The sequence below is a fragment of the Palaemon carinicauda genome, chromosome 6 (assembly GCF_036898095.1).
Source record: "Palaemon carinicauda isolate YSFRI2023 chromosome 6, ASM3689809v2, whole genome shotgun sequence".
Classification (NCBI taxonomy): Eukaryota; Metazoa; Arthropoda; class Malacostraca; order Decapoda; family Palaemonidae; genus Palaemon; species Palaemon carinicauda.
In genome coordinates, this window is record NC_090730.1 from 12,163,601 (window position 1) to 12,191,049 (window position 27,449).

Below are 27,449 nucleotides of genomic sequence, written 5' to 3' on the forward strand. Positions count from 1 at the left end.
CTCTCGGCCCGTCACACTCGTTCAGTTAGTACTTTATACATGATGCATGAACAATTCATAAATCTGACCATCCTTTGCATTCAAATCTTCCCAAACATTACCATCAGACATGTAATTCTAGGTATGATATTGATTCTAATAGTCCTGCCTTCTCCACCATAAGGCTCAACGCTACACTGTATTCTAAAAATTTTATTCCAGCTGTGACCAGACTGGGGAACGATCTTCCTAACCAGGCAGATATATCGACTAACTTTGCCACACAGGTTAACACAAGTCTTTTTTATAGTTTATATAGAACGGATCTATTTTATCATTGACATGGATCTTATAATATTCTATATCAGTCATTCATTATTTCTTTCTTATTTTATTTGTTTCCTGATTTCCTTTCCTCACAGAGTGTAGTCTCTCTCTCTCTCTCTCTCTCTCTCTCTCTCTCTCTCTCTCTAACAACTGATAGTTAGCCTATTTGACACAACAGATTTCAATTTACTATTTATTTGTTGTGATGAAACCTGGTGACATGAACGATATGTTATGCGAGTTGGTATCAATACAAGCACAACAGGTTATTGATATTAAATATATTTGGCTGACTATGAATAACGCAATGATTTATTAGTGTTTTTAGATTCCTTTAGGTTACAGTTGTTATTACTATGACATATTTTATAATTGTGCTCAACGTTATACATACACGATGCGGTATTGTGGTAGTTTGGAGATTGTTCTACGATCAGTGTATTCTCTCTGTGAAAAAAATACGGTAATGGTTATAAGAGCGGATTTTATTGCAGGGATTTATAAGTACTGACCTGCAATTACTTAAATATATTAAAAGTAGAATGATAAATATGCTTAATGTGAATAAAATATGATTGAAAACTCCGATTAAAAAAAGTATTCACGAACAGATATATTTTTTTTATTTAAAAACATATTTAGATGAATAGTAAAAAATTCACTTGTAAATACACTATATATAAAAATAAAAATAAAAATATTTATGTAAATATACTATGATGTGTATATGTCATAAACTGTTAGATTGTAAATGTGTATTTCATAATAAAAGATAAAAAAAAATCTTTATACGTAATGAGCCATGCATTCATCATGGTGGAGATGTAGGGCACTGCTGCTTCCCAAGTGCCTATGTCCACACATCAGTGACTTCAGTCTTTCCAATAGAGGCGCTCTTCGCCAGATGTTCAGGTTAAAGGTTAATGCGCTCTGGATAAAGGGCCCTTCATACTTTTAGTTGTAAACACATTTCTCTCGCTCGCTCCCAACTCTGTTGTCTAGTGTAGTTCCCTTTCTTCCAAACAGCTATATTATCTATTTCACACGTTTAACTATTTCACATTCGCTATCATGGCGAAAACACAGGGCTATTTTCCCTGTTGGGGAACTTAGGCTTTTAGCATCCTGACTATCCAACTATGGTTATAGCTTAGTTAATAATAATAATAATAATAATAATAATAATAATAATAATAATAATAATAATAATAATAATAACTCTTTTTATCAACATTGTGAATCAAATCTTGTTTTACGAAGGTGTTGATATATCTTTTCTTATTGTTGCATCAGTTTATTACTGATTCTTCTTTCTATTTTGCAAGAGTTTGTTGTTGATGCTTATCCTCATTTTTTCTTTCTTTCTGATATATTTGCTTCCTTCTTTAGTTCCCAAATGTGAAGAGAATATTGAAACAATAGGGAAACTATGGATATCGGCATTCCAAAGAAAATAAATCTAAAAATATCAATATGACGAAGAGAGAAGAGAAAAAAAGGGTTAAAGGATACGTGTTAACGTTGTGCAACGCTGACTAAAATGGTAGAAAGTATCAGATACTGATAATCTGATCAGTGTTATTTTCTTTTGCAAGATATGAAATATCATTTTCTCAATTCTTTCCTTGAGCAAAAGAACATCCTCAACTACTGATATTCATTGAGGCAATAAAAACAGTTGAAAGAAAATGTGTTTAAAATTTCCATTTTGTCTTCTGCGTTCTTTGCTTGTGACGTCATCACAACACCTGCCGTCTTCATTAGCCATCCACCAGTCAGGAGTGCCAACCTATGAAACCACAAAAAACGTTCAAACACAGAAAATATGACGAATTAAATCTTGTTGGTATCTCAGCCTTATCATATTTCCTAATATATATTTCATTTGTCGGGATTCAAGATCATAAAGGCTGTTTATTTGTTCTTTTTGTGGCCTTATATCCTTTATTGATGGTTGTTGGGGTATTCATGTCGCCTATAATGGACGATTTCATTATCATGGCTCGGAAAAAATGAAAGTATAGCTGCCTTTAAATAGTACTGATTTTAAAGACTCATTAACTATATATTCTATAAAATCAACATTTATTGATCATAATTTTAAATCTTATACAATAGGTATATTGCAAGCAAGTTAACAAGTGCAATTTTTGATATTTTAACTGTCAATAGGTGTCCATAGCATAGCGGAGTTCATGAATTTTTGTTCAGACCCCAATCGTGATATATATATATATATATATATATATATATATATATATATATATATATATATAGATAGATAGATAGATAGATAGATAGATATATATATATATATATAGATATATATATATATATATATATATATATATATATATATATATATATATATATATATATATATATATAATAAGTTCTCGGTAGGTATTAGGTTGGCCAGGGCACCAGCCGCCCGTTGAGATTCTACCGCTAGAGAGTTATGGGGTCCTTTACCTCGCTAGACAGTACTACATTAAATCTTTCTTTCTGGTTGCGGATTATTTTCCCTTTTCTTACACACACACACACACACGCAGACACAGATACACAATCACAGAATAGTCTGGCCTATTCTTTACTTGTTCTCCTTTGTCCTTGTACACCTGACATCACTGAGATTACTAAACAATTTTTCTTTACCAAAAGGGTTAATTATTCAACTGTAATCGTTCAGAGGCTAGTTTCCTCTTGGTAAGGGTAGAAGAGACTCTTTAGCTATGGTAAGCAGGTCTTCTAGGGGAAGGACAATCCAAAATCAAACCATTGTTCTCTAGTCTTGGGTAGTGCCATAGCCTCTGTACCACTGTCTTCCACTGTCTTGGGTTAAAGTTCTCTTATTTGGGGTACACTCTTGCACTCTGTTCTGTCTTGTTTCTCTTCTCCTTGTTTTGTTAAAGTTTTCATTGTTTATATCTGAAATATTTATTTTAACGTTATTGTTCTTAAAAAATTTTATTTTGATTGTTAATTACTTCTCTTAGTTCCTTGTTTCCTTTCCTCGCTGAGCTATTTTCCCTGGGCTTATAGCTTCCTGCTTTTCTAACTAAGCGAGTAACTTATCGAGTAATAATAATGATAATAATAATAATACTACATATGATTACTTCTTTATTTCAACGTCCTTCGCTGCTTCTTCTTTTCGTCTTCCTACAAAACTGTATTCTCTTCCTCGTGTCTCACTTGTAACTTTCTTCGAGATAAGGAAGGAAAATCTAATATAAACTCTATTTCTCCGAGACATTTGATTGCAATCACAGCTCTCCTGAAAACAGAAGAAGTAATCCAATCCTTCTTTCTCGAGTTTATTGCGATCTAATTTAGTTTGTTTTAACTTTTGTTTGCAATCACTTAACATTAGGGTTTATGAGAATATCAGACTGCATATTACTCAGGTCTGATATTAATCAAAAGAAATATAAGGTATAGTTGCTTCTTATGATTGAGTCAACTGCTGACTATATCCTTTGAAAATTAAAATCACTCATTGAGAGAGAGAGAGAGAGAGAGAGAGAGAGAGAGAGAGAGAGAGAGCGTGTGTATTATCCATAAGTATAAGTGTGATACAATAAGTAAGATAATTAATACGGAAGAAATGGAGCTGGAATAATCAGATTTAAAATAAAGTAGAGCATGTGATTCCAACAAGAGTATGAAGGCGCTCTTATCGCTAGCAAGTTAACCTTTAACCTGAACATGATATTTTGAACAACACCAGAGGAGCAAAGACTTATGTAAAGCGTTAAATGAATAGACATAGACACATGGGAAACACTAACTCTATAGCCTATATAATGAAATGTATATCTTAGTTAGAAATTAACTCGTATATATTGTTTATGTCACAGGTCCGATCACAAGATATAAAAAGTTGTGAATTCAACAAGGCGCTATCAAATTCAGTTACTTGTCGCTCCAGAGAGAGAGAGAGAGAGAGAGAGAGAGAGAGAGAGAGAGAGAGAGAGAGAGAGAGAGAGAGAGAGAAGCGGCTACAGAAATATGACATACAACATTTTGCCTATAATATAAGATAGCAGATTGCATAAATATAAGAAAGCAGACTGCAAAAATACATCAGAAATACATAAAGTGGCTTCAATCAGAGTTCATGTTGTATTGATGTTCAATAAGAATGAAGAGAACACAAAGCAAGATTATTCGAATTATAATGGCGTCAGAATATTTTTAACAACAGATAAAACGATTTGATGTTAATTGGAGTTGAAATGACTCGTTTGGGAAAGTTTCCCAACACTAAACAGTAAATGGAGAAGAATAAATGTATTTCTGCTGTTCTTCTGAAAACTATCTGCAGGACAGTCTGTCTGAAGAGAAACTATCTTAGTTTTTCAGAGGGCACTACGATATATATATATATATATATATATGTGTGTGTGTGTGTGTGTGTGTGTGTGTGTGTATGTGTGTAGAAGTTGTCACTAGGGCACGGGCATGTCTTACTTTCAGTCATTTTAATATAAGAATTTTCCTTTGTTTCTTTATTCCAGAGGCAAAACAAATTTAAGAGTTAAAGCTTTTTCTGGTTTCAATTACTAATGCACACCCACACCCACGGGCACACCCACACCCACAAACACACCCACACCCACGCCCACACCCACATGCCCACCCACACCAACAAGCATATCCACACCCACACCAATACCCACACCAACACCCACGCCCATACTCACACCCACATCCACAAACACAAACATTTTCACACCCACACCCACACCAACAAGCATATAAACACCCACACCAATACCCACACCCACAATCACGCCCATACCAACACCCAAATCCACAAATGCAAACACATTCACACCCACACCCACATCAATATCCACACCCCCACCCACATCTACATGTGTCCACACCCACACCCACGCTCACAACCACACCTATGCCCACACCTACATCCCCACCCATACCAACAAACATATCCACACCACACCACACTGACACCCGCAAACACATCCACACCCAAATCCACACCCATTTTCCCACACCCACATCCACAAACACATTCACACCCACACCCACATCCACGTCCACACCCACACAAACATCAATATCCACATCCACACCTACATATACACCCATACCCATAAACACATCCACACCCACACCAACACCCACAAACACATCCACACCCACGCCACACTGATACTCGCAAACACATCCACACTCATTCCCCACACTCACATCCACACCCACACCCAGATCCTCACACATACCAAACTGACATCTGCAAACACATTCACACCCATGCACACACCTGTCTCCACATCCACACCCACACACACACCTACATCCACACCCATGCCCACACCTGCACCCACATCCACATCCACACCCACACCCAAAAAACATCCACACCCTCACCCACATCAGCACCCATACTCATGCCCACACCTGCATCCACATCCAAATCCACACCCACACCAATACCACACTGACACCAGCAAACACATCACACCCACACCCATATCCACATCCACACCCACACCAAAAACACATCCACACCCTCACCCACATCAGCACCCATACTCATGCCCAAACCTGCATCCACATCCAAATCCACACCCACACCCATACCACACCGACACCAGCAAACACATCATACCCATGCCCACACCTGCACCCATACCCACACCAACACTCACACCCACAAAAAAATCCACATCCCACCCCACACCCACATCCATACCCACACCCCACTGACACCCTCAAACACATCTACACCCATGCCCCATCCTGGACCTACACTGACACCCACACACAAACACATCCACACTCACACCCACAAACACATCCACACCCACACTAACACCACACTGACACCCACAAACACATCACCACCCTTGCCTGCACCTGAACCCACACCACATCTACACTCACACCCACACCCACAAACACCTCCACACCCACACCACACTGACAGACACCCGCAAACACATCCACACCCATGCCCACACCTGCACCCACAGCCACACCCACACTCACACCCACACCTACAAACACATTTACACTCATACCCCCAAACACATCCACACAAACAACCACACCCACACCCACGGCCACACCCACACCCCTGCGAACAACCACACACACACCCTCACCCACAAATACATCCACATCCACACCCACACGCGGGCATTTTGACTAATATATCTCCCAACTCTAAGTGTAAAGGGATACATTATTGACTTATCATTCATTCTACATCCATTAATTGTTATTAATGTTATACATTATTAAATGCAAATGAATATATATATATATATATATATATATATATATATATATATATATATATATATATATATATATATATATATATATATATATATATATATATATATATATACCATTGGCCCATTTTCAGAATGTCGGTTTTTTTAGTAAGAAAACTTTGAAGTAAAAGAAGAAAAAAGCGTGAACAAAATTTTATTTCCTTACTATGCTGAGCTTGTGTTTTATCTATTACTTGGATGATACAACGACTTGGGATATTTGTCTACTAAATAAAAGCGCCCTTCTTTTTTCTCTCTCTTCTTAAGTGTAGAAATCAAGATTTATTTTCTTTGCTGGGAGAAAAACTGAAAAATATGAGCCCCTGTGAAAAGGAATATATATTTCTATGTTGTTATATTCGGAGTATTTTGCAGAGCTTCGTTTGAAATACGGTCAGAGGTTTTAGTAACCAAGGAGATATTTGTAGCAGAAAGAATATCTTTTTTAATGACTCATCGTTAAAAGAAATAACTTTTATCAAAGCAACAATAAATTCTTACTTCGCAGATGTTGCAGAGAATCATATTTGAATCCCTCAATTGAATTACTTTAAAAATAAAGGTTTTGTTATCACCGAATCTTCCTCAGAAAGAAAGAAATCTTATTTACTTATGAACTTCCTTAGACTTTTATTTCTAAAGAGACAAAACTTCAACTGATAAAGAGGTCGATGTTCGAATGACCTTGGATCAACAGACAGACACAAACACGTGGTTTAACCATCCAGGCTTACATTAACTTTTTTCTCAAATCTAAATGATAGAATTATATGAAGTAGAGAGAGAGAGAGAGAGAGAGAGAGAGAGAGAGAGAGAGAGAGAGAGAGATTTACGTATGCGATCCAAATACGCATTACCGAAAATGTGTTAATAGTGGCACAAGATCGTATGTCTGTGTGTGTTTGTTTGTGCGGGAAATAATGGATATAGATACACTTATGTGTGTTCATGTAATGTTAAAGGAATAGATAATGGATATAGATACACTTATGGGTGTTCATGTAATGTTAAAGGAATAGATAATGGATATAGATACACTTATGGGTGTTCATGTAATGTTAAAGGAATAGATAATGGATATAGATACACTTATGTGTGTTCATGTAATGTTAAAGGAATAGATAATGGATATAGATACACTTATGGGTGTTCATGTAATGTTAAAGGAATAGATAATGGATATAGATACACTTATGTGTGTTCATGTAATGTTAAAGGAATAGATAATGGATACAGATACACTTATGTGTGTTCATGTAATGTTAAAGGAATAGATAATGGATACAGATACACTTATGTGTGTTCATGTAATGTTAAAGGAATAGATAATGGATATAGATACACTTATGTGTGTTCATGTAATGTTAAAGGAATATAAAACCTGATAATCTATTAATGAAAACTGCCAGAATATCCAATGGAAAATGAAGCAAAAGAACCACCTTTAACGATTGTGATATATGATCTTGTTATGAAATCTGGACCCCTCATTCAGTTATGGTATTTTTCGCTTCCAAGAAAAAGTAATATTGAGGAGTTTTGCGTCAGTTCATTCAAACAAATGATGAGAGAGAGAGAGAGAGAGAGAGAGAGAGAGAGAGAGAGAGAGAGAGAGAGAGAGAGAGAGAGAGAGAATGATATGTAAATAGTTTTGTTGTTAATAGAAAATAAGAGAAGGTTTCAAATGTAGATTTGTGCAGATCTCAATAGGTCAGATGAAGCGTCCCATTGAATAATTAAGAAGTTGATAATACGTTAGGAAAATCAATCTATCTAGTTTGATATTAGTTAATAAAAATCACCCATTTTATTCTATTTCCGTGGTTTAGAATTTATAAAACTTCTATCTCTCTCTCTCTCTCTCTCTCTCTCTCTCTCTCTCTCTCTCTCTCTCTCTCTCTCTCTCTCTCTCCTCATGGCAAGTGTAGTGTTGAATGATTTACGAGACCAGTTAATTCTATAGCAAATTTCACCATCATCATCGTCATATTCATCATCATTATCATCATCTTGTGCCTATATTTTCAGAAATGTTTGTCAGATTGTATAGTGAGAAGAATCTGCTAAATTAAAAGTGAAGTAGAACTAGTATACTAGATTCTTTGAGATTCCAGAGACCTGAAAGGAAAGCTGTAGTTGTAAAGAGACGGGATTAACTAACTGGTTACCTTGGCGGGACAATAAGAACAAAATATCCTTGACTGAATAAATTTCTTAGATAATAATCATCTACTCAAAAATACCTAATTCATTTTGTATTCATCATAATTGAGGAATTCGTCAAAAAAAAAAAAAGAAAAAAAAAAAGGTTATCAAACTTCCATCACATCGGCTGCACAGGGAATGGACCAGAGGATTTTGAGATACGAGCAACACATGTCCGAATGGAGGTCTTATAGAAAGTCACAGCAAGAACTTTAAGTTTGAAAATGACTGACAAAAGGAACAAAATTGCGTAATCCTCTGATTTTATTTTACAGGAGCTAGTTTTTTTCATTTTACATAAATTATTTTGTCTTCCCATGACCTCCCTCTGCGTTTGTCTATCTCTTGATACTTCTCCTCCCAATCTTTCCTTCTTTCTGTCTACTGTATTTCCTCTCTCCATCAATCTCCCTCACGATTTTATTGACTTCCATAACGGTGTAGAGGTACGTGACCTTCCCCATCATTCGTCACTTCATGACCTGACTTTGACCCAACAGATTCTTCATTGTGTCACGTGAAGGCTATCAAGAGGTGCACGATTTTTGGTATGAAAATGAAGATTATATTATCTTTCGACGACTGTAATGTATCTTGGTTATTACGCTATCGCAAAATCAATTTACAATGAATATAAAGATGTTATACACATGTGACACTGCTTTGCTATTATTTAGAGTAAAATGATATAACGAAACACAGTTTTTGAAAATTATACAAAATAACTTCACAATAAATAGAATATTTTTTTTTCTCCGATGTTTAGAGGATAATAAAGCAACCATTTAAAAAATGTATTATGTAATCAGAAGTAAAACAAATAAACATGGAAATGTAGTTTATCATAGAGAAGTGTGCATGTATGTATATTCATCGCTGGAGAGAGTACGGATGAAATACAGATAATAGCGGATGCCGTTCGGAGTTTTCAATCCGCTGGTCCGGGGCCACATGCTATTTATGCTTGTCGGTCTGACTATCAATGAGTGAATAGGAATCTCTCTCTCTCTCTCTCTCTCTCTCTCTCTCTCTCTCTCTCTCTCTCTCTCTCTCTCTCTCTGCATTCATTAGTCAGAAAACTCAATGGAATTACTAACGCTTCATTAGTGATAGGCTACCCATGCTATAAAAATAATGGACCGTGCATTAACAAAGCATACGCACCCATTAACGCTGCATCATCATGAAATTCTCTAAGAAAAAAATTCTTCTTTTGTGAAACGATGGAATCAGCCAAACCATCTCCCAACGCAATGATTCCAAATGGAATTTCAAAGTTATACAGTTTCCCCTATTATTATTTAAAGGAATCTTCTCCCATTTTCAGTTCCAAATTCCAAAAAGGAAAAAAGTGTCACCTACTTTCTCAAAATATATCTGTTCATAATACAATTGTTTCATGGTTGAATACAATTTATCCCCTGGCTTCCATGACACTCAAATAGAAGACTGACTTTAAGTTATTGCTCAGATTGGAAGTCATCTGTCCAAAATCATCTATAATCTCGTCTTATTTCTATTTCTTCAGGTTTGACCTGAAACGATTGTTGTAGTATTTGTAGATTCTTTAGCAAATCATTTAATTTGATTTCTGGTTGTTTAAGTACTCGGGGTTTGAACTGTATTTCTTTTACTTAATGTTCCTCACTTTAATCCGAATTTTAATCTACGTTTACTAGGGTCCACATTCCCATGACTAAATGACCTCTTTTCTCAATGTATTCTCTTTTGGGAGATCTATTGAGTTCATTCCTTTCTTCTATGCTTTCTCTGGCTTCCATTTCCCTCCCACATTCCTCTTCTGTTCAAAGGGCGAAAGATGAATCTCTCTCATCGTTTCTTCTCCTGTGCACCGGAGATGACATCTCCACGAGATATTTTTTATCAGACTCTACAAATCCACGAAGTGACATACACACACACACACACACACACACACACATATATATATATATATATATATATATATATATATATATATATATATATATGTATATATATATATATACATATATATATATATATATATATATATATATATATACATATATATATATATATATATATATATATATTTACATAAATGATATAGATAAATCTTTATATAAAGTTTATTATATATGCATTAATAATATTCATATAATTATGATACAGTGTGTGTGAGTTTCTCTCTCTCTCTGTGAAAGAAAAATCTATTTCATTTGTTCCTGCAATAAAAGGGAAAATGTTTTTGCAACATAAAGTATTTTTGAGCACCAATAAAAGCAACAAAACAAAGGAAAATATGAACACGACAGAAAGACAACATAAACTGTATATTGGAAACCCTTTATCAGCTGAGGTGTCATAACATAATATAAAGTTTTTTTTATATATCTTTTTTCGAATGACAGATGGTTTGGCACAGGGGACAGAAATGTTGGATTTATTTACTCCATAAATAAATACATTATATCTCTATGGAATAATGTAGGTACGCAGCTGTACACGCATATAGTGAATGTCTGACTGGCTACCTTCGTGTTTTGTTAGAAACGGGATTATCTGAATGCATACTGTAGATCATAGTTATGGCTAATTGGGTTTATTCTGACTCTTGCCTGAGAGAGAGAGAGAGAGAGAGAGAGAGAGAGAGAGAGAGAGAGAGAGAGAGAGGGAGAGAGAGAGAGAGGTGATATATCGAAAACATGGGATGAGCAAAATGTTTTATCTGCAGAAGAAGAATCCAATACCTGAATAATTGAGGAACATTGCCTCGTCCGTTCACAGAGGAATCGGATATCGTCTCTTTTAGCTTTAGAAAAAGTTCAACATATTCTCTGCATTAATGAATAAATTCAATGTAAAACTGTTTAACATTATTTTGCATCTTAATTAGATATATCATCCTCGATAGGACATTTAAAGATTTAAAGGTTCTTCATGAATGTATGAGCCAAGGGGTAGTGACAGTGCCTTAGAGGCTGACCCTATATACGTATGATCAGTGCCCAAGGTAGGACCAGAGAGGGCTAGGCAATGACTGCTGATGACTCAACAGGTAGACCTATAGGCTCCCCAAACCTCCCATTCTTAGCTCTTAAGGAAGGTAAGGTTGCAGAAACTGCAGCGAACCTGACTCGAAGAGAGAGAGAGAGAGAGAGAGAGAGAGAGAGAGAGAGAGAGAGAGAGAGAGAGGGGGGGGGGTGGGCGTTTGTAGGTTTCCATAAACTCTCTGATATTATTTCCGTAGACAAGTATTCAAATAAAAGTAGTTCTTTTGAAATCTTTTTGTTAACCATCGCGTATATTATCAAATATCTATTCACCGACTGCAACAGCCAATTTCGTTCTTTGGAAGTTCAGAGAACAAAATAGTGAGGTTGAAACAATGCACTGTTTTCTGCTTCTTCGTTTCCACAGATATACTATTTTCTCAAGAAGACAAACTTATTTTACATTTTTTGCATTAATTTTTACCTCCCTTTTCGGGTAACTTTAGTAAAAGTCCAGCAAGATTACAAATTAATCAACCTCTCTCAATTAATTGAAAATGGGAACAGAAATATTAAGAGAAAAGTGATAAAGTTCAGAGAGAGGGATAGAATCCCTCCGGGGAAGGATGGAATGCGACATCCTCTTATGATAGCCAGATGGAAGATCTGTTGCACAATGTATATACAGTGAATGTTGATCACAAGATGCAAACAAAATCTTCGTGGGCAAAATAGACTAATTTCTCAGGACAAACGGTCATTTTAGATAACGGATATTGCTTCGTCATATTTAAACATAATAAGCACAATCTAAAAGGCACAGATCCTCTAAGGGTTGTGGTGGACTATTTGAAGCGTCTCTGTCTGGTGATCCCCTGACTGGGGTTCGAGTCCCACTCAAGCTCAGCAACCTTGAGACCTAAGGATGGGGGTTTTTACGGAGCCTATGGGTCTACTCACTGTGTCATCAGCAGCCATTGCCTGGCCTTCCCTGGTTGTAGCCTGGTTGGAGAGGCGACTTGGACTAGTACAGTGGGTACGGGTTCGCCTTGCAATTGCATGGCAGCAGATCGATCCCAGCCTGGAACCATGAGTTTAAGCTGTTTGCTGGGGAGGCCACTGCTGTGGTTAGGCACCAGAGTGTGGCGCTGGACTTGCCTGGCTGACGTTCTGGTGAGCATCTATTCTGATGAACTGGAACTGAAACTAGCCACGTTTTAACTTTTAATCTAATTCTTCTTTTTATTCTTTCCACATTATAAGTCCCACTTTATAGCAGGGTCGGGCCGCCCGGGTAAAATATCTCCACCTCTTTCTATTCGTGGCATCTTCTTCCCCCAGCCTCATCCCATCCATATTCCTCCTAACCACAACCATGGCCGATTGCATTCTCTCTTCTTCCTTCCCTCACAAAGCATTCTCAGAAATATCACAATGGAAAACTGTCAGTTGCAAAATACACTTTGAATTGCTTTCAATTTGGATTTAGGTAATGTTATCATAATAGTATATACACAATGGGCATGTGATACTTATGTTAAATCACTTATATATCATATTGGAATAGAAAAGGACGAATAAAAAAGATGTAATATGAACGATTAAACTCTTATAGGCTACATCTATACCACAACTCAAAGGACACAGACAAGCTCAATATCCCCCCTCTCTCTCTCTCTCTCTCTCTCTCTCTCTCTCTCTCTCGTGTGTAACTTTGTATGAATATGTCCCCATTTAACTGAGCCTACTTAATCTGCTTCACAATCAGTCACTCCAAAAGGTCTGCTTTCATTCAGCTGTCTCAAAAAGCCTCGTTCACAAAAACATCAATTGAAAAGTTACATGTTATTCCACACTGCTGAAAAACTGGGCAAATTTCATCAGAGATTTCTGGGAAGACAATTGATGGTCTTTGGGTTATATGTGTGGGGCATATTTTCACTATTTATTGGCATGCTAATTCTGCTAATAAAGAAGAGGGATATTTATTTGTTTGTGCAAAGGAACATGATAATTCTTATGGACATGTTGATCACTGGTGAAATCAGGTAATCATGATTTTCAGAATATTCTCTTGGTTGGGAAATCAATTTGATATTTGGAATTGAAAACGCAGTGAACAAAGAAGGATTTTGTTGAGATAAGAATAAAGGCACAAACTCGTTATGCAAAGGTACAAATATAATGAATCTGCAAGCGACTGAAGTGATGTAGTTTAAAGTTTCCAAAAGAGGAAAAAAAAATAGTTACCAGCGCACACATTCAGATTCGCATTTGGGAAAGAAGCGAGAAAGGTATTCATGTTAACAGCAGAAATCCTTGTAATAAAATGAGTAATATCTGTACCATAATATATATTGTGTTTTCATATGGTTGATATACTCTATAAGTAACCTAATACTAATTGTATGATGGTAATAAAAAGTTCAGATTCTTCATAGTCCAGCCCGCTTTCTTCATCGGTGCCTTTCGGTACTCAATATTTTCACCGTCTCTACATTGCTTTATTTTTTTTTATTGTGATGTAGGGACAACAATAACAACAAAAACAACATAAATCATAGGAATAAACCCCAGCGGAGATACAAACTCGAATTCTCTTAGATCTAGAATCCATTTTGGAGTGAGGCAATAATATCTCTTGTGTGTTTGTGCAAATTCATTTTTCAGTCTCACTAGCAGACGACCTTTGCAGAAGATGAGTCATTCCTAATTATAACTAACTGTTCTACGTAATTAACAAAGTTTCAGGTGTTGACTTTATTAACTTTCAAGAAATTCATTGGTCTAAGTTCCTTTGCAAGACTATTAATGTTCTATAGAGTTTTGAGGGCAGTTCGATATTGTGCATCTCAAAACACCCGGATTGGAAAAGTAACTGCACAGGGTAAAAGAGAGAGAGAGAGAGAGAGAGAGAGAGAGAGAGAGAGAGAGAGAGAGAGAGATTGAGAGATTCCAATAACATTAAACTCCTGGAAAGTTGAACTCAAGATGAAAAATGTCCTACTGTTTTTCATAGGAAGTTCGTTGTTGGTTAAAACACACACACACACACTCTCTCTCTCTCTCTCTCTCTCTCTCTCTCTCTCTCTCTCTCTCATTCAATTGATAAGTAAATGTAGTTTAAAAAAAAGACTTTTTAGCAGTATTTTTATTATGAAAAGGCATAATGTCACGAGTTTTCTCTTATCATCTCTGTCTGATATAATATGCAATTTTCTTTTTGCGAAATATCAATATAAAAGGAAAAAATTTCCAAAATTATATGAAAAATATCTCCAAGACTTTAGATAAACTATGGAAGCATATTCTTAATTTTTGTTGAAACTATTGATTGCAATCAAAGTTTTCCTTGTAAAGTTTTTACAAAATTAATTTGTTCCGCTCATGTCAATATTTGTCATCAGCAAAGTTACCAAAAATTCATCGGACCAACATTCAAGTAATGAGGAAAGAGTTTCCAGGCACATGCATTCACATTCTTCTTCTTACAAAAAAAAAAAAAAAACTTAAGCCTTTTCTTTGACATTTCCATGGTCATGAAAGACAGGTTCATTTCCTGAACAATATTTTCACTTATCTATATTCATTGTAAGAAATATCTCCATTTATGCCGTACAAATAAGTCTATGGCCTACGGGTTTTGTGAATACTTAATATTTTGATGATAGTAAACATTGAACAACTAAATCCTTTATAACCTCGATGGATGTCTTTCCTTTGGCTCAACCTTTTGATGATTGCTATAAGTGAGACAGACAGGAGAAACAGGACATCCACTTGACAGCTTCAAGGGAATGTTGTCTTCAATTCAAAATGGAAAGAAATTTGAGCACAAACATATTTTGGTCTTTAGATCAGAGACGCAAACTTTTCATAATCGTCACTCGATTGTTTCTTTGTGCGATTCACGTCTCTTGAAATGATGCAAAACTGACCAGGAACAGTGTTGAGGATGTTTCTTTTCTAATCTTTTCTGTGTTTTAACTAGAAACACTAATGACCAATACCACACATACGCACCTAACAACATTTGGATACTTATTTTATTGGCCTTCATATGTATTGAGGTATTTGTTCATGTTGAAATTTGTTTGGATATAATTTCAACTCTAAAATAGAATTCTTCAACAGAATGTCAAACAACAAATTGTGTTGAAAATTCAGGAGACCTTTCATACCCAGAGACCTGTAAACCTTTCATCGCTAAATAAAGCTTCAGCAGCAGCAGGACGTATTTTGCAAGCAAGCAATATGCTTTCTATTCACTCGCCAATGATTGGCATTTTGGGTACACACGTACATGCAACTGATCCATTTATGACAGCTCAAGACTATTCAGTGCTATACGAGAACTTTATGGGAATAAGTTTGATATATTGCTTTGCTAAATTCACCAAAACTTTTTCTCTCGGCCATATTTTGCCTGAGAAAATCTCCTCTCTTCGGTCGATACTTTTTATGATTGATAAGTTATAAGTACAAACATTGAATATTCTATCAATTAAGTCATGGAACTTTACTGAAAATGCTTATTTTTCTTTTAATTCAATTAATAAGTCAATAACTGCAAATAATACCTTGAAAAAGAAGAGGTTTCAAACATATATATATATATATATATATATATTACATATATATATATATATATATACACCCACACACACACACACACATATATATATATATATATATCTGTATATATATATATATATATATACATACAGGTATATATATATATATATATATGTATATATGTATATATATACATATATATATATATATATATACATATATATATATACGTATATATATATATATATATAAAGAGAGAGAGAGAGAGAGAGAGAGAGAGAGAGAGAATAAAGAAAAGTTACACCCGAGATCCACAATTTGTGATCTATATCAAACTAGTGAAATTTAATTGAATAATCTTCATTGGATTTTCCTGTTCTTTTTAATGTTTTGAAATAATTAAAATTCCACTTCAATTTCAAACGGCATTAGCCAGAATTACTAGTTATTTAAAGTAATTAAATCGTTAATCAGTTTCCTGGCAGGTTAACCCACCTTCACAGAGGCAATTATCATTAAAGTCTTGCCAATAGAATTGATTATATCGACTCTAGTATTCATTAATTGCAGGAACCTTCATTTCAAGGTAATCTCATTTGTAGAGAATTGTTATTTCCAAATCTTTACTAAAGAGTCACTAAGGATAACTCCATCTACAAGGGATTTGGAATTGATTTTAGGTTGCAATTCAATGTATTATTTTTATGACAGTATTAATTCTATTGATACTGTCACGCGACTCATGTCAGTCTTCCAGCCCTTCCCCTAAAACCCAATTCCTCAGATGGACGATCTCTCTACATCGTCGTTCTTTTATATTTCCTCAAATGTCATGTTCATCACAATTCTCATTTGATTCCATTCAGGAGTAACTGGAAATATGACTCACGCTGATGGGAATACATTCATAAATTACATGAAATCATATTGTAAGGACATCGCTCCCTCCGTCGTTCAGCATTCTCATTGAATTCTCCATTGCCTTACAATAATTCTCCTTTCGCCACACTGTGGCTAATTGTATACAGTGGTCCCTCGGTTATCGCGGTTAATGGGGACCGAGACCACCCGCGAAAACTGAAAATTTGCGAAGTAGCGGCGCCTCTTCAAAAATGCTTAAAAAAACGTATATATACCCCCCTTGTATACAGTACACCATATAGAATACGGGTAGAGAGAGAGAGAGAGTGAAATTCATGTTATAACAAAAAAAAACTGTAAAATATGTTGTCTGTTTACAATAACAATTGAGGGTCTAGAACACTGTTCTACCGAACAATTTACTTGCGAACAACCAATTATCGTTATCAGCTTTCAAAAACAAGCAAACACTACAACAAGCTAACATAATTAGTCCGCTGTTTTGCGCAACAAATTAACATTTATAATTTCTATTTCTGGGGGTTTAAGATTACAGTAATACATAAATAAAATTGTACCATACCATATAGAAAACGGGTGTAGAGAGAGAGAGAGAGAGAGTGAAATTCATGTTATAACCAAAAAAAAAAAAAACTGTAAAATATGTTGTCTGTTTACAACAACAATTGAGGGTCTAGAACACTGTTCTACCGAACAATTTACTTGCGAACAACCAATTATCGTTATCAGCTTTCAAAAACAAGCAAACACTACAACTAGCTAACATAATTAGTCCGTCGTTTTGCGCAACAAATTAACATTTATAATTTTTATTTCTGGGGGTTTAAGATTACAGTTAATAACCGCGATCTATGGCGAGAAGCGTATACGAGGAAAGCGTGGAGCGATGGACATCGGGAGAAGCTTGGGCTAGTGAATGGGCCAATGGGGAGTCGAGTTCTCAGCGAGTGCTGGCCAATCAGCTTGCGTTTATGCCTGTGATGCTTAGCATATACAGACGTGCATTTCTTTTAGTTTTAAAATTTTGTAAAATGATGCAATTACTAATTCTAATTGAATATTTTGTTTTCAAAATTTGTAAAATAATGTAATTTCTAATTTTAATTTAATATTTTTCATTATTATTAATTTTTTAATATTTTTTGATATTTTTAATTTTTGAATATTTTCTAGACCCGCGAAGCTCTGAACCCGCGAAAGTTGAACCGCGAACTAGCGAGGGACCACTGTATATTTGTTACGCTCCCTCAGAGCTACAATTTCATGTATTTCTCATTACATTGCATTATTTGAATAAACTGTCAGTTGTTGGTGATAGCTCCTCTCAATGTCCTTATCAGCGGTTTTGGCTTTGCCATTAACGGACTCACTACGGCCGTGCTACCTTCTTCTACTCCGTTACCTTAGGCGTGAGCTTCGGCCTTTGGTTATCCCACACCTTGGTGCGTTTATGAGGTAGTAGGATGAGCTTATCCGACATTTCAACTTCTCACCTCTTCGCCGACTCGTCGACTGACCCCAATGGTGGATTCAACCCGACCATCACGCCCAACGCCTCAACTTCATCACAACGCCCGATCACAACCCTCTGCCCAAAATGCAGGACCTGACGAATGCGTTGCATGGCGCAAAAAAACTTCACCAAGATGTACCTTCTCAAGTCTTACTTCCAGGTCCCCGTATTTCCAGAGGAAATTCCGAAGACTGCCATTGTGACACCTCTCGGATCCTACACCTTCGCATACTCAACCCTTCAGTCTACGCAATGCGGGGGCGACCTTCCAACGCCTAATGGATAGCATCCCGGGCGACCTACCATTCTGCGTCTGCTACGTCGACGACATCCTGATATTCTCAAGGACCAAGGAGGAACACCGGAAGCACGTCCGCGCTGTTCTCAAATGCCTGCAGGAGAATGGCCTGGCTGTACGTTTCAATAAATGCACGTTCGGCGCTGGAGGAGTGGACTTTCTCGGTCATCGCGTGTCCTCGAGTGGTGTAAAACCCATGACAACCAAGGTGGACGCCATCAGGAAGTTCCCGACACCAACGACCACCCGCCAACTTCAGGAGTTCCTGGTGATGGTCAATTACTACAGGTGCTTCATCCCCAACATCGCACAGACCCTGACCCCACCCCCCCCCCCCCCCCCGACGACATCCTGAAGGCAAAGGAGAAGAAACTTGTGTGGGGTTCCCCACAACAACAAGCATTCACCAGGACAAAGGACGCCCTCGCAAATGCCACCACCCTGGCGTACTTCAACGACGTCGCCCCTCTGCGACTGACAACCGACGCCAGTAACGTCGCCTGTGGAGCTGTGCTGGAACAGCTCGTCAATGGTCTTCCATGACCGTTGGCATTCTTCAGCAAAAAGCTGAAACCAGCCGAAACAAGACACAGCATTTTTTTCTGAAACCCACTGAAACAAGATACAGCACCTTCGACAGGGAGCTCCTCGCCATCTACCTCGCCGTCCGCTACTTCAGGTACATCCTGGAGGTCACACCCTTCACCATCGCGACGGACCATCAACGCCTTCACAAAATCGACAGACGCATAGTCCTCCCGACAACGACGCCATCTCGCAGCAATCGCCGAATTCGGGTGCACCATAAGCTACGTTTCTTGAAAGAAAAACCCAGTCGCAGACGCCCTTTCAAGGTATGAAATCGACGCAATCCACCTGGGATTTAACAACGCCGACCTCGCATCCGAGCAGCGAAACGACCAAGAGGCACAGGATCACCTGACAGGGCCATCTACCCTCAAGATAACTGCAATTCCTCTCGGGCCGGCAGGAGTAACCATCCTCTGTGACACCAGCACTGGCTGCCTAAGTCCCTAGATTCCTGCTTCCTGCAGAAGGAATATATTCAACATCATCCATGGACTTTCACACCACTCGGGACGCACCACTGCTCGCCTCCTGTCTGAGAAGTTCATCTGGCCAGGGATCAAAAAGGACGCCCGGGAATGGGTGAAGACATGCCTCAATTGCCAGACAAGCAATATCAGCCTTCAAACCTAGGTGATTTTCCCCAACCGAAAAGGCGTTTCGGTCACATCCACATCGACGTCGTGGGACCTTTGCTGCCTTTGGGATCTTCTTGCTACCTGCTGACTAACATTGATCGCTCCACGAGGTGGTTGGAAGTATCACCGATGACCAAAGCTACAACCAAAGCATGCGCCGAAGCCCTTTTGTCGAGCTGGGTGAGCAGATTTGGCGTTTCTGATGACATCACGACGGACAGAGACCCCGCTTTCCTGTCAGAGATATGGCTCGCTCTGGCAAACCTGATGGAAATGACATTCCACAGCACCACGGCATACAACCCCACAGCAAACGGCATTGTCGAATGAACTCATCGCGCCCTCAAGGCGTCCCTGATGGCGAGCTGCACCGACGCGGACTGGAAATCACGCCTTCCTTGGGTACCTCTCAGCCTTCGCACCGCCCCTTGTGCAGATGGCGAGCCATCGCCTGCTGAAAAGTTTTACGGAGAGGCGCTCACAGTTCCCGGCAAATTCTTCCCCACATCAACCGACAACACGCTGCTGGATCACCTTAGAGACATCGCCAGGAAGTTCAGGCCATTTCTTAAAGTTTACCAGGACAGATCTAAGCATTTCAAGCCAAGGAACTTGGACGACTGCGGATATGTTTTCGTCCGCGTCGACGCTCATCGACAGCCACTGACCAGACCCTATCGCGGCCCCTACCGAGTCATCAGTTAAACGACGAAAGCCTTCCTTCTTGACGTGCATGACCAAGAGGACTGTGTCTCAATAGACCGCGTGAAACCGGCGTGTCTCGAAGGAAGCGACACTGCCTCCACGGGACCGGGCAGATCCAGAGTGCCACCTCAAAACAAGGCGCCCAATGAGAAAAAGAGCAATAAACGACGGCGAGAAGTAGCTATCCATACGCCGACCACCAACGCGCCCCTTCGTTCAAAAACAAGAGGAGCCCTCCGACGCCCGAAACGATAGGAAGACTAGCCTCATCAGCCTTCTACGCCGCCTGATGTCTTGGTGGGGGAGTACGTATAAGGATATCGCTCCCTCCGTTGTTCAGCATTCTCATCGAATTCTCCATTTCATTTGAATTCTCTTCGCCACATTGTGGCTAATTGTATATATTTGTTCCGCTCCCTCAGAGCTACAATTTTATGTATTTCTCATTATTTGTACGAGTCAAGAAACGCACTTTTTCTGGCGGTTGGTTCTATCCAGTTTGGCGCCAGTACGCATGCTATATTTCCGTCCGCCTATTGTAATATATTCTCGTACCTGTTTGAATAAACCGTCAGTCTCACTGTCCTTATAATATCAACAACAGGATACATGAAATATACACCTTCATCTACTAATGGAACATCTCGTCAGAACTAAATCTCTCTCTCTCTCTCTCTCTCTCTCTCTCTCTCTCTCTCTCTTCAGATCGAACCTATAATATAGTGCAAGACGGAGGAAATTACTTCCTTGTGACCCTGTTGCTTCCTTTAACTGTTGACTTTTGCAGTCCATTGCAAAAGTTTGCAGATGTGAGAGTATCGGCGATGGTGTTCTTTCTATGACTAAAGTACTTTTTACTCCTTTAGATCTTTTCTTTAAATTGTGTGTTCAATTTCATTTGCTTAAACATTATTAAGATATTATATTCCCATATCGATAAGTAGCACAAACTTTTCTCCAAGAATAATCATACTTTAAATACCTTGACATGGTGAAAGGGTTTATGTATTGCCATGATCAGCAAAGCTGTACTTATTATCTCACCCATACTAGGTTGGTTTGTTGTGAGAGATCAGACTAAAGTCTCGTACCAATATAAATATGCACTGACCAGCATAGTGATGAAAATGGCCAAACCCCAGATGCGACAAAGGACATGTCCAAGGCCTCTCTCCTGTAACAGACTAGAAGTGGTTGCATTTGTTGTTGTTTTTGTTGTTGTATATGCCACAAACGTTGCCTATTCTAGGCCGGTCACCTTATACTCATGATACCACACAGTAAATTGAGAAATTATTGGTAACCGGTAAATTTGACCAAGGAAAATTCCACTTCGTAGAATTCCGCCTGGTAAATTTCACGATGAAGTTGGATCTTATTCTTGACTTTCTTCTTCTCTCTCTCTCTCTGTTTCCTCTTTCTCTCCTTCCTCTTTCTGTCCTTCCCTACTTCTTCACCGAATCCTTTCCCTCTCCTACTCCTCATCCTCCTGCTCCTCCTCTTCTACTCTTCTCCCAACTTTTCTCTTCTTTTCATTACAAAGCTATAACTTAGCTGGAGGAGATTTCCCCCATCTTATCAAATTCTTGTCAGATTCAAATTTTTAGAGCACTAAAATCTTCCTCTTTTTCCCCTAATGGGATTTTGGTGGAGAGGGGAGAGGAGGGGGTGACCAACTTCCGCAGATCCCTATTAACAGTATGTTGCAAATAAAGTTTCTCGAAATAATTAGTTATCTTCCAATTTAGTAATCCGATGTAATGATATTCAGGAATAACTGTAGTAATTGAATCACAATTGTATTCTCGATAAAGATAAGGTTTTGATTAATCGTTTGAAAATTTCATTGACTTGAATTCTCTAAAATGTTCTAATCATGACCCACTTTATTTAGACAGACGCATTTCAAATTGACTATTGATGCAATTCTGCATTTGAATGTCACAAAAACTTTTCAATCGAAGTTTAATTATGAAACAAAGAAATCTCTTCTCTCATTATTGTAACAAAGATGTTTACGTAAATAAAATAAAAATCAATTAAAACCCTAATACACAAAAGAAAACTAAAAAATAGATAAAACAAACTAATTGTAAAAATATTAGTCTTTAGAATTAGATTTTGACTATTATGGAATCCAAAGTGAAAATTTTTTTTACAAAGGTTATTTTTTTTTTATTTAATTATTTTTTATATTGCCTATATTTTAAATGACATATTGATGCAATTCTACATCTGAACGTCGACAAAGTCCATTTACCTTCGAAATTGAAATATACATTTACAATGTATTTACGCCTTTATACAAAGGATAATAAAAGGGTTGTTGGAATCGGCCAACTTTCAGCAAGATTGAGCGAAAGGTAATTTAATTATGCTACTTCTTTCTATATAAATATCAACATGGAACTTATGTCAACAGCGTTGGCCTGCAAATGGATGAAAGTAACAGAGGACTTTGAGATATTTATAACATTTGGTAAAACTTGTAAATATTTATAATATAAAGAAGGTTGCCAAATACAAAGTAAGCACAAACATAAGTCTTTTCTGCAAGTAAACTTCTGTACTGAACAAGCCTCTTGCTGCTCATCCAGTTGAATCGTTAGTTTGTGTTGCATTTCCGATTCAGTAATGCCATAATCAAACCCTCTGATCGCTGAGTCAACATCACTGAGCAGTCTTATCAAAATCTGCCTGCCTTTGAAGACCTCTCTTCCTTCCACAGGGAACTTCCCTCGCTTGCAGCACTCATGAAATATCTGCAACAAAAATCTTAACTAGCTTAAGTTTTAAATCACTGAATATTGATACCAATGCGTTGTGGACCGAACAGGTTATAGATATTGTGCATACTTCATAAAGGAAGATATTCTTTTCAATATTAGAAGAATTTTCTCTTGGGTTTTTCAGGGCCTGACTTAGTAAATGACGAACCGGAAGTTATTTCTGCCTTATTAGAGATAATCCAGGAGTGTTCAAACGCAATAAATTCAATCACGGGTAAAATCAATTAAAAAAGAATCCTATTTTCTTATGTTGAATTTCACATATGATTTATATCAGTAAAGGAGAATAATCTTATACCAGGTTTCCATTGTATGAAGACAATAGAATATCCTTTCCTCCTTGAAACCGAATCCTTTTAAACCGGATAGTTGACGTAACTATGTTTCATTATAGACACTCAAATGATTACTCGCTGTATCAGATCTGACTCACTGGAGCTGAGGTGTTTTGATGCCACAGGTCAGAGACACCTAATTCGCCTCTTCAAGGAAAACTCACTATAGTATATTCTATTGTGTCGCCTCTGCTGACACGGGAAGAGTAACTTTCAAAATACCTAAAGTAAGAAACTTCAATATCTCAAGGATTTAATTATCTTACTTGCATTATTCTCCTTATTAGGAAAAGATTCCAAGAGATGTTACTCTCTTCCTCTGCAACTGATTACCGAATGCTAATGCTTAATTTGTGTTTCCGTCTTCAAACTCAGATTCGAGCATTAATCCAGTCATTACTCTACTCTACTTTTTTACCTTAAGGGCTGTTTATTTGGTCCTGTGCAGCAGGGGGACCCTACTCTCTACAGGACCTCCACGGTTATTTTATGATGTTCATTCGGGATTATTTAATATTTCACAATGCATATTGTTCGCTTACTGTTTGATCATCACAAAATAAGGTCTTCAGTTTCCTCTTTAGAGCCTTAATATCCTTAATTATTCGGATGTCTCGTGAGAGCCTATTGTTTAGTCTCGGAGTCGAATATTTAAAGGCTCGAGTCTAGAGCCTACAGTAGGCATGCATCTAGGTTCTGATAGTTTAAAACTATCTGAAATTATCCTCGTGTCAGGACGATTTGTTGGCTGCACAATATATAGCAATTCTCTTAGATATTTTGGACTACCGGTTCTGATAACTTGGTGGGTTATTGTACATATTTCAAATTCAATTCTCGCTTAAATCGGCAGCCAATGTAGGTCAATTCTTCTGTATCATACAACATCCCTTGGAATCATTTGAAAAATAGTATCAATGTTTTTCATGGATTAATTCAGTTACTTTGAATCTTATTTCAACTTCTAGATACCTTTAATATTAATCTTATATATTAATGAGATTCATTACTGTCTGCATATAAAGTTAATCATATTCGAAGTCGGGGATCTAATAATGAGGGCGAGGTTGGACACGTGGCAATAATGATATTAGACATCCAGCGAAAAACAGTGGGAATTTTGTGGATCCAGAAATGAAGGTTTCCATTTTTATATGTTTGTCTGTCTCTGGTTATCACTTTTTCCCGTTTATTATTCCCTCATTTTCTCTACGATTTCCTTTCCTTTTCTTATCCAGCTTACTCTTCTTCTGTTTAGTTTGTTTATTCTTTCTTTTTTAAAATAAATTCCTCTACGACCACACAAGAGGAGAATTAAATCATTCTATTGCTAATTTGTATCTTAATCGATTTTAACACTTAGGGGAAAATATGTTGTGATTCTTATCATTCATTCAAGTTTATTAATCATATAAGTTCGTATGATATGAATTTCATATTATCATATTATAATTTTATTTATTGAATTATTCCTGAATTTGCTTATTAATTTATTTAACTATATCATTTTCATCTCAAAATGAGTTATTCACCATAACCTTACCGTAATAAAAGAATTGCATACATGTTTATTAGACAGGTAATTAAGGCCATTAATGTGTGGAGGAGCATAATAGAACATTGCTTACCTTATTGCCTTATTTTTTGTTTTAGTTCCCCCAGGTCCCTCAGTGTGAGGCACCTCGTATATCCACCAGAAAGTTGCTAATGCATCTTCCGGTGTATATTGCATCTTCCAGTCTTGGATGGTCTGGGATGCATCTTAGGTATTTGTCGAGCTTATTCTTAAACACATCTACGCTCACTCCTGATATGTTTCTTAGATGAGCTGGCAGTGCATTAAATAGTCGCTGCATTATCGATGCTGGTGCGTAGTGGATTAATGTCCTGTGCGCCTTTTTTAGTTTACCTGGTATATTTTTTGGCACTATTAATCTACCTCGGCTTGCTCTTTCTGATATTTTTAGCTCCATGATGTTTAGAGAGGAAAGAGGAATAAGAGGAAGATAACAAACAGACAGAGAATAAATCAACTTGAAAACTCTTCAAAAGTTTCATCGTGAACAGAACATATTCCCCAGATCCCACCACAAAGTCAATTGGTATCAACAGAATCAATGATAATTTCCCAACCCTGAGAAAGACTCAACTGACCAAAGTCAAGGTCACAAGACACGTGACTGACAACTCTGGAAGTCATTATATGACCTTCGTTAATACCCTCAAATAGGTCTTGGCCTCCATCCACACATTGCCTCATTCATTACAATGAAGAAGAACTGCCTTCAGTATTGACAACGTTGCTCTGAAATTAACTATTGATCAATCTGGCCAATATTGCAAGAGCTGTCACTGGGAGAGTTTGTCAATATAGGGCCGAGGGGAATACGGATACCCAATAGATGGGTATATGCATATCCAATATGCCCGGCTGTCTCTGGGTAATATGGGGAATTTAATTCTTTCGAACGATGGGAAACTAGAATTAATATTGTTCTATTAAGTGACATAATGATACCATAAGAAAGGTAATGCTCTCTATAGTCAGGGTAAATTAAACCAGATTAATGTTATCATTAATGGAATCATTTATATCTAATATGTGCAAACAGGAAAAACGACAATGGGAAATAATCAGCATTAGGCAAAGAGGATGTATATAAAGCCCTTTCTTACTCTCACATCTTAACTATTAACAACGGTCTCACTTTCATCCTTCCCTTCAATGCATTGGCTAAAAGAAAACTGAAGGACATTTCTATATTAAGAAAAGATAATGGAAAAGACGACTAAAACGTAGAATACTCTCATAGAATTTCGGTGTAGTCTTTATATTTTGGCATAAAGCAAAAAAAAAATTCCTTTATAAGAAAAGAAAGGACAGTAGCCTAATAAATAAGAAGGATAAAGGTGTAGTTTTGCACAAAGTGAAGAGAACATTTTAAGGAAAAGGGAGACTTTTCAGAAAAGAGAAATTAGGTGTTCCAGTAAGGTCAAAATTTGTTTCCTGTACTCTCTCTCTCTCTCTCTCTCTCTCTCTCTCTCTCTCTCTCTCTCTCTCTCTCTCTCTCTCTCTCTCTCTCTCTCTCTCTCTCTCTTTTGGGGCTAGTTCTTCCCTAAAGGAAAACTTAAGTACATTTCGATTTTAACAAAAGATACTGGTAAAGACGACTAAAACGTAGAATATTCTCAAGGAATTTCGGTGTGTTCGTTGTTTTGTCTATAAGTGAAGAAATTTTTTTCTAAAAGTGAGGGGCGAGTAACCTGAGTTCCTTAACTTTTGCAGTCTTGAGGGAAGTAAAATAAGAAGGGAAATGAATGACGCC

General features: G+C 37.3%; 2 protein-coding genes across 2 annotated transcripts; one reads left to right on the plus strand and one right to left on the minus strand.

Moving 5' to 3' along the window:
* Positions 1-5,160: 5,160 nt before the first annotated feature.
* Positions 5,161-5,559, minus strand: LOC137642863 (uncharacterized). Its single transcript, XM_068375732.1, has one exon. The coding sequence runs from the start codon at positions 5,557-5,559 to the stop codon at positions 5,161-5,163; it is 399 nt and encodes a 132-aa protein (XP_068231833.1).
* An 87-nt stretch (positions 5,560-5,646) lies between these two features.
* On the plus strand, positions 5,647-6,048 carry LOC137642864 (pleckstrin homology-like domain family A member 1). Its single transcript, XM_068375733.1, has one exon. It carries the CDS (start codon positions 5,647-5,649, stop codon positions 6,046-6,048), a length of 402 nt encoding a protein of 133 aa, XP_068231834.1.
* The last annotated feature ends 21,401 nt before the right edge of the window (positions 6,049-27,449 follow it).

What these genes read in the sequence shown, in the direction of transcription:
- LOC137642863 (XM_068375732.1), bottom strand. Translation starts at nt 5,559, where the DNA reads ATGTGTGAGGATCTGGGTGTGGGTGTGGATGTGAGTGTGGGGAATGAG.
- LOC137642864 (XM_068375733.1), top strand. Translation starts at nt 5,647, where the DNA reads ATGCCCACACCTGCACCCACATCCACATCCACACCCACACCCAAAAAA.